Source organism: Platalea leucorodia (genome assembly GCF_965183815.1).
Source record: "Platalea leucorodia genome assembly, chromosome: 2".
NCBI lineage: Eukaryota > Metazoa > Chordata > Aves > Pelecaniformes > Threskiornithidae > Platalea > Platalea leucorodia.
Window position 1 is genome coordinate 118470495 of NC_138824.1, and position 8856 is coordinate 118479350.

General features: G+C 42.7%; 1 protein-coding gene across 1 annotated transcript in view; it reads right to left on the reverse strand.

The window, feature by feature from the left end:
* EPHA3 (EPH receptor A3) overlaps positions 1-8362 on the reverse strand; it is a gene marked incomplete at both ends in the record, with an annotated part of 227790 nt that extends 219428 nt beyond the window's left edge. Inside the window, one exon of the mRNA XM_082305127.1 lies at positions 8272-8362. Within this exon, the coding sequence (XP_082161253.1) occupies positions 8272-8362 (91 nt within the window). The remainder of the gene's footprint in view (positions 1-8271) is intronic.
* Positions 8363-8856: the final 494 nt, after the last annotated feature.

An 8856-nucleotide genomic window follows, 5' to 3' on the forward strand; every position in this document is an offset into this window, starting at 1 on the left:
AATTCCATGAATCGAGGATTCCAGCTTCCATGGGCTATGAAATGCCTGGGTCCTTACACAGCTACTCCACAGATAAAATAAACCCACAGAGCAAATTACTAAACATCTTGGTGCAAATTGGGGGAGTAAAATGCCAATAGCATAAGAAATCTCCTCAAGTGTCATGTTGAGAAAACCAAGATGCTAAAACCAGTTTTATTTTCCAATACAGTGATGTCACCAACATGATATTTTCATTGTTTGCCAGGTTAACAGAATTTATGGAGGTAATTAATGCAGAACATGTGTGCTGAGCTATCCGTATGAAAAATGGAATTGCCCCGACTTCATTTGCTGCCTTTGCAACCAAAACCCCGCTAACATCTTTTTTCACTATTTCCATATGTGAGAAATACAAATATTTATAACAAAGGTAAATGCCTAAATGACTGTTCTATTCCCATCTACCCACAAGCCAGGTTTTCAGACCCCTGTCTTCTGCTTATTCCTCTACTTCCATTACCTTCCCACAAACGGCCCCAGTTCCTATTATGTTCCACAAACTAAGCATGTTCCTCACACCTCTTCTCCAAAACTGCTTTCCTTGGTTAGCATGGACAACTTCTGCTTCGATTTCTTGAACATCCTCTGTCCGGCTCTAACCCAGCTTTCGGGATCAAGACAACCAACTAACTATGGAAAAAACAAAGCCATTAAACATATGATTCTTTTCCCGTGTCTTTTTTTTCTGGGCTTCTACAGGATCAAGGCATCCCCCTTCTAGTAAACAACATTTAGTAAGAAGGAATGGACCTGTGGTCTTCCCACACAGGAAAAAAAATTATATTTGCCTTCTACTCTTTACAGCTGAATGCTGATTGATTTATGGGAAGCAAGAGACAGAAGAAAAAGGACAGGCATGAGAGAAAGACTGCAGGGCAGTACAGGTGGGCAGGCTAGGAACAAAAGAGGCCGATGAGGTTTCCCTACAGTTGGGTTACCTCTAGATGGTTTGGGTGAGCACAGTACATTTTCCATAGCTGTAATCGCCTTCTCCAGGAAAACAGAACTCTCAACCATTGCTAGGACATTTGCTATCTGAGGTAAATCCTCCGTGGGAGAAAAGTTTTTGCAGGATAAGGCCCTTACCATCTCAGAACCTGTTTTGATATAAATACCTTAAGTGGGTGTTCTCCACAGCTGGTCATGAACATTAAGGCTGAACAGACACAACTTGCTTTGCTTTTTTTTTTTTTAAAGAAAGCACCATTACAGAAAGATTAAATATAAATGGTAAAAGTGCCTCTACCCTGCCTAAGCTGCAGTCTCTGTTGCAATTCACCACTGGTAAATCATAAGTCATGAAGCTTACTAATGTAAACAAAGCTTAGACTTTCAGGGAGGCAAGGAATTTCTTGATTTGTGCTTTGCTCAGTGTTCAGGTCATCGTCAGCACTGAATTCTGGGTTCCTAACACTGCCATTAATTGGAGAAAGTTTGGATTTTGGTCTGATTTTTCTAAGATTCAGGTCCAACTTTCACTTCATCTCTGCCTACCTATGCTCTTTTTTTAATCCTTCTCTCTCCCTCCCCAAAAGAGATCTCTCTAAAAGCCTTGCCTCTCAAAAACAGCAAACAGCATGAAAACCCTCTAGCTGCCTTCTAGCTTCTTAACAACTAAATGAAGAAATCCAATGTCACTCGTTGCTATTTGTTACTGCACAAAATTTGTGGGAAGACTACCATGGACCAAAACACGTTTCGGTGCTTTAATTATTATTTATTTAAACGGTAACGCTTCACCCTAGATTTTCTACAAAACCTTCCTTTCCTAGGCACCAATGTAAAAGTTCTGGTTTTAATAATTGTCCTCTTATGCGAGGCAGCTATGCTTTAGCAGTTTTTTTTAATTATTATTTTTAAAAGAAGAGACCAAGGCAATGCAAACCTTTCCATCCAAATACAGATATAAAAATGGTATGAGAAACCAGCTGGGGAAAAAAAAAAGAAAGCACCATTCCCACACCTTATTACACTAAACTGCCCTGACTGAACCTTAACATTCATCCTATTGTTCACTTAATTGCTAGCAAGTTTCAACCACTGTTCGTTTGGTCTGCTATTCTTCTTTCATCAATATTTTTCCAGCAGATTAATGGGATTTTCCTCCATATTTTGCCTGAAACAGCAGGACACAGTAGTTTAATGAAAAAAAAAAAAAGGAGCGTGACACTAAAGTTTCTGCTTACAGTGTGTCTGGTTTAATAACATCTCTGCAAATTTAAGGCTGTACATGCTGGTGTTTCATTCAGTCTACCCGTCACTCTCACAGACTGGAACTCTATTGTCACCGTCCCAAGACTTCTTTCAGACAGGATTATCTTTATTTCTCTATCTTTATTTCTTTCATTCATTCACTGCAGAAATTTAAAGGGAATTTTCAGTCCAAGGGATGGAATTTTAATCTTCCATCAGTTTCACACTGCAAAATGAGTACTTACACTGCAAAATAAGTACTTGTGCTAGGATTTATCAAGCGCCTAAGGAACTAAGAAGCACAAGGCTACCGGTGGGGAATACAACCCTAACCCAGCAAATTGCTACCACGTTCTGTTTCCAAAATCACACCACCGGGAGTTCATATCTAATCTTCTGAATTAAAGTATTTTCTTTTAAGTTTTGGTTCTTGTTTAAAACAGTTTAAATATAAAAATATAAAAGCTACTGCTTGGAAGTGTTTATGGAAATAAGAAGGGCTACGCGACTGCAGTGGATTTTTAGCAAAACGTATCATTTAACAGTAGTCGTGTTTGTAAACAAAAATTCTCCCATTTCACTGTATCATTTCTTATTGTAAGTCTCTTCTTCCTCATAAATATATTTTCAGCAACTTTCAACAATGCTTCAACAAATCGAACAATTTGTTTTCATAAGAAAAGAAATGTTAAAAAATTAAAAATCCCTACATCTCACTCCAGAAAAGCAACTGTTCAGATGCTGGAATTATCTTTCAGAAAGGTGACAGGTTACTGAGATCCCTCTGCCCCACCTCTCAAGTTTTATCCAACAGCTCTGGACAAGTCCAGTCAATTTTGCACCTTAGGGTACCAAAATGACCTTTCCGTGTTTCAATACCAGCTCCACCGAGTAGAGCTTTGAACTTTAACAGAAGTAAGGACATGATTACATCTCCAGTTGTTTATATTTTTTAAAAGAAAAATCAAACAGCAGCTACAAAGCGGCAGTACCTACATTAATTACAGGTACCCTATGGAACTAAACTCAGGCTCTGTATAAAAATCTACAAACAGCGCTGTTGTATTCGGTAACAGCTCTGTAGTGACCCTCACTGGTGACAAAATCCAGAGCTCTGAAAACAAGAAAACGAACACCTGCATCCGTATTTCTAAACTTTCATCAAGTGGGGATTACAAGAACGAAAGCCATTACATTCGCTCCTAGAGGAAAACTTGCAAGTTCTCAAACAGAATCAAAAGTAAGTATCCTGATAGCAATTTACTCAACTCCGGCAGGTAATAAAAAAAATTAAAACTAATTTGTATATCTTCCCAGATGGGAATGAAAAATTTAAGTTCAATCAGAACGCACTCCTGATTTGCAACGATTTCATGTAAACAACTGTTAAACTTAGCGTGCCTACTATCTGTTTAATGCTCTCCCTTCTGGTAGTGCCTCTGAAGCCTCATTTCCTGAGGCTGAGAGTACAGAAGAGTTCTAACCGTTTCTATGCCCTGACTACTTCGTTGGGCAGCAAATACATTGTATCCAAATTAACTGCAATAAGAATTAATTGCTGTGTCAAATTTGGACATCTTTATACTTCAAACATCTGCTTTAAGTTTGCTACAGACAATGTAGTGATTTTTCTTCTTAATACACCGTATTGAAATCAGCAGTAAGTCAAGACAAACTTCAGTGACAAACAAACAGAAAAGAAAATAAATTATTCCGTGTGTTACAGCCTGCTATCAAAAATGTTGACAGAAAATGAGGAATTTACCCAACTTTTCCTGTTGCACAGGATTTTAAAAACATCATGGTGTGAATTTTAAAGCATGTTCATTATTTGTCTAATTGCACAGCTTAGGATTAAGTACAGAAGCTTTGAATAAGATATAGCTGTATGAAAAACAGCCCTCTAGACTCCCATGACTTTGAGCTTTCTGAAATAAAATTTTAAAAGGTATCACATTAAGATTTCTAAGCATACTTTTAAATTCTTTTACAGATAAACACTCAAGAGCAAGCTAGAGGCACCAGCAGGAATTGTGTCACGACACATGAAGACTTATCCGGACCTAATGATACCCGACATACAGCGAGGCAAGATTTCCAAAAAGCATTTCCCCATGCAAGCCCTTTAGATTCCACTGAAAAGTTCCCAGTATCGCCAGCCTTTCCCAAAATTACATGCGAAAGTTGGGCAGGGATTTCGCTCCACATGCAAACACCGCATTTTTCAAAACCATGCCAAGAGCTGTCATTACTACAAAGGCACAGTAAGTCATCTTTAGCAACTTTAAGTGTTAACAGAGACCAGCCCAGATAAAATGGTGCATTTAATTGCGCAGTTATACAAAGTTCTGAGATGGTAATCAATGAATAAAAGATGAAACCACATCTCCAAATCCAATACAGACTGAAAACAGAGGCTGATTGGAACCTTCTTGCTGTAAACCAAAACAGACACTATTTGAAACCAAGTACTGTAAGCAGATTTACCGTATTGATCTTTTGGTGGCTGTGTTCGCAAGAAATTAATTTTATGCTAGATTGAGAGGTTACAAGAAGTTTCCTGTCTGCACAGTCAAAATATTATTGAAGCAATTCAGGTTGTCAGTAAAAGCTTAAACAAATTTGCTGATAATCCTGTTAATGACCTAGGTCAAGTGTTAACTGTTGTGGGTTATAAAACAGTGAAATTAAGGTTGCTGGTACCCTCAGGCAGGCAATATAGTTACAGAAGAGATTGAGGAAAAATTATTAAATTACAGAACGATATAGCTCATTCGATTTCTTGATACCGTAGGAATTATTCAGAAAGAAATTGCATCCTTCTAAGAAAAAACCCACAATCCTCCCTAAGCGGAAAATACCCAACAGAATGGAAGAGCAGAACATGTGGTTTCTATGCACCTACGGGTTTGGCTTGCAACTTCAAACTGGAAAAGTTAGATGTTAAATATTCCTGACATTTTCCTGCCTCGGAGAAAATGGCACACACATTACCGCTGCCCATAGATAAATCTGAACTTTAGAGAACCTTCTTGAGCCTCCGTGATTACGTAGGTAAAACGCATGCAGCTTTGCGATGGGCACGGCAGATAGTTTAAAAATAAACCCAGTGGAAAATTTTCTGTTTCATTAAAAAAAAAAAAAAAGCTCTAAATAAAACTTCTCTGGGATGAAGCAAATTAACAAAAATTCAAGCACTCCAAGAAAAAACAAAAGACTGCATTTAACACCACAAAGTAAAGTAAGCCAACAACTCGCTTTCAGCCCCTCTTTCATCCTTTTCTCCCTTCATCCCATCCGCTTCCATTGCAGTATTAGTACTAACTCAAACAGTTGTCAGCTTCAGTATTAATTTTACACGTTAACTCAAGTTGTACTTAAAAAATAGAATAATTCTTTCAAGTCAAATAAATTTAGGAAAGATCACTGGGAGCTCTGAACATACTCTTGCAACATGTCTACTGCAACATTCATGTCCCCTAGAAGTTTGACAAAGCTATAAACGCACAGCAAAAATTAGTTCCATCCTTTGTTAAAACAATCCATGAGAAGAATTTCAACAGTAGCTTTAATATAAAGCATAGGAAAAAATGTATACATTTTTATTTACATGCTTATATTAACAATGTCTGTTCAAAGTATAACTTTTTCCTTCTCAGTAATGGAAAGAGAAAACTTTTCTAAATACCCCACAGAAACGGAGAAACATCTATCTCTGGTTTTGGGGAGAAATTTATGGTAACAACAGTAAGTAAGGAAATGAAATGGTGAGAAAAAGATTATTTAAAAGAAGAAAACAATCTTCTGACATGATTTAAAGCTGCATGCTAATGCTTGATCACTGAACAATTTAGTGTGTCAGTAAATTATAATAATTCAGATTTCTAAACTCACATGATCAGCCTAAACGTGCTGTAAATAAATAAAAGAATTACTGAGCTTTTCTAAGTGTGTGTGTGGGAGGGGGAAGTCCTTTAAAGTTGATCTCATTTTTAAAAGAAACACTCAGTGTTCCTTTTTTCGAAAGGAATAGCAAAATACATACTTGAAAAAAGTAAGCATGAAAAAGTGCGTCACTGTCTGGTAACTGCACTTATATCGTTGTTTTCACTAGCCATTTTGAAAATATTGCCCAAATCATACAAGTTCTTGAAGCTGAAAACAGAGAATAGAAGCAGTATCTGCTGAAAGCTGACTCGGACAAGTATGCTTAATGCTCATTCTGTGTGATACCAATTTTTTCCTCCTTTCTCAATTCTCAGTGCCAGTGACTTTAAACAAAGAAACAAAAAGTGGGTTTTTGCAAACTGGAATGCTCTAATATCTTTTTTGCATAATTAGTCTCAGTTTACAGACTGTGCCTGTCTACCACTGCCATAGAGGCAGAGCTGCTCCGCTGACTGACAGAACTACATACGTTCCCAAAAAGCTTTTAATAATAAGACAAGACCTACTAACACTCTGGTTTTCATTTCTGAAAATCATTTGTGAAAGATGACAATATTTACGAAACAGCATGTATCTGGAGGCTTAAAAGTGACCAACTATTGAAAGCGCATTCTTTTAAATAACCTATAAAGCACTGTGCATGCAAAACAAATTTACATAAAGCATACAAACAGACGATATATTGCTCTTCTGGTATGATGGTACCACAGCTTCCTTCCTAGGAATAAAACCAACTGATTTAAGATTACCCAGGATTTGTAAAGTTTGAATCTTTCCTTATTTGTTTTATATTATATTTTTTTCCTTCCAGAAATAATTTAAAGTCATTATCTCACTGCCTTACCTCACAAGCACCCAGAATATCAATAAGTAGATCAGCATTATTTGTACAGGAGAAATGACTTCTCTAATAGCTTTGATATCTGCTTCTCTATGCAAATGCTACAGCTGAAGCAGGTGTAAGTTTTACATGGTTGTTTGATCCTAGAAGTTCTTCCCAACCTTTGGCCTCTGGATTTTATCCATAAAGATGATTACACTGGATACCCTGGTCATGCGTCCACTGTGCAAGTGAGCAAAAGCTACATTTTTTTTTTTCATAGGGAAAGAGCAATCTTATCTTTTTTTAAAAAGTATTTCAATTACTCTTTCAGTGTCTAGCAGTCATTATTTTTCTCTGAAATCTAACATGTGCTTTCATCAAATGTCATCTTAAGAAGTACCATAGCAAAGGAGAACAAACGACTCATGCTTTGTGTCCGAAAATTTACACACGTTCACATGCACACACGCACCATCTTCACTCACTAAAAAAACCGATATGAAACCACTACGGAAGCAAAAGGAGGTTTTATAGGGGAGCAAGCTTCTTTTTTGTATTAATTAAAAGTTTTGAAAGAGGGGATGGCTAATGAAACACCACCCCTGCACACACAAAAGGGCTCACCGCTCAGTTATCGCTGGGCTGCGGGAGACGGGGGATGCCCATTCGCCTTTACAGCTTATTTTTATTACTTAACAAACGAAGCCGGTGCCTACCGCCCCAGCTCCCAGCCGGCTATCTGAGGCTAGAAATGAGGCGGCGGCTGGCCCCGGCCGGCCAGCTGCGGGGACGCGGGGCACCTGCCGGCGGCCGGGCCGGCCCGGCTCCCCCGGCCCGCAGCCTCCCCTGCCCTTTCCCCGCCCGCCTCGCCCCCGGGCGCCGCGGCTCTGCCCCCCGCACGGCCCCGCCGGCGGAGGGCCGGGGGCCGGCACAGGCTGCCCTGCCCTCGCCAACTTTCCTGGGGGGCGGGTGGGGCGGCTGCCCCCCGCACCGCACCGCACCGCGCCGCGCCGCGCCGCCCCGGGCGGCGGCCGCCCCTGCGCGGCTGTCAGCGGGGCCGCGCTGCCAGAGCGCAAGGCGAGAGGGAGCCCCACGGTCCCGGGGCGAGGAGCCGCTCGCTGCCGCCCGGGACCACCTTAACGCAGGGGAGAAAATAAAAGGGAAAAAAAAGGAAAAATAAATAGGAAAGGGCGGGGGAAGGGAGAAGGCGAAGCGGGTCCCCCACCCACCCGTCCCCGGCGGGACCCGGCCGGGCCGCGGCTCACCTTCGTTGCCGGGGCGGGCGCTCAGACGCCCGGCGGCGCCGAGGGCAGCGCAGAGCAGCAGCAGCGGCGGCGGCAGGCGGCGGCGGTCCATGTCGGCGGGGCAGCGGGCAGGCAGAGCCGCATGTCTCCGCGCCGCATGCCACCGCTCCGCTCCGCTCCGCGCCCGCTCCGCGCTGCGCCGCGCCGCCGGGACTGGGAGCGGGAGCGGGACCGGGACCATGCCCCGCGCCCGCCCGCGCCCGCCTTCGCGCTGCGCCCGGGAGGGGCCGCCCCCGCCCGGCCCCGCGCCGCCGCCGCGCCGCCCCGGGCCCTAGCGCCGCCCCGCCCACCTGCCCGCCCGCGGGAGCGGGAGCGGAGCGGGGCGGGGGGGGCGCTCCCGAGCGGGCTTTTCCGCGGGGCTTGCGCGCTCGGAGGTCGCCGTCCCCGCACCGGGACCCCCCCGTGGCACGGGGAGGGGCGGGTGCCACATTCCGGACGGGGGCAAAGCGCAGAACCTGCCCCTGAGCCCGGAAAGATGCCCCGTCGCATGCGGCACGTAGCAGGGTCTCTGCAATACGGGATGACATAAGTCACATAACTCGGAAG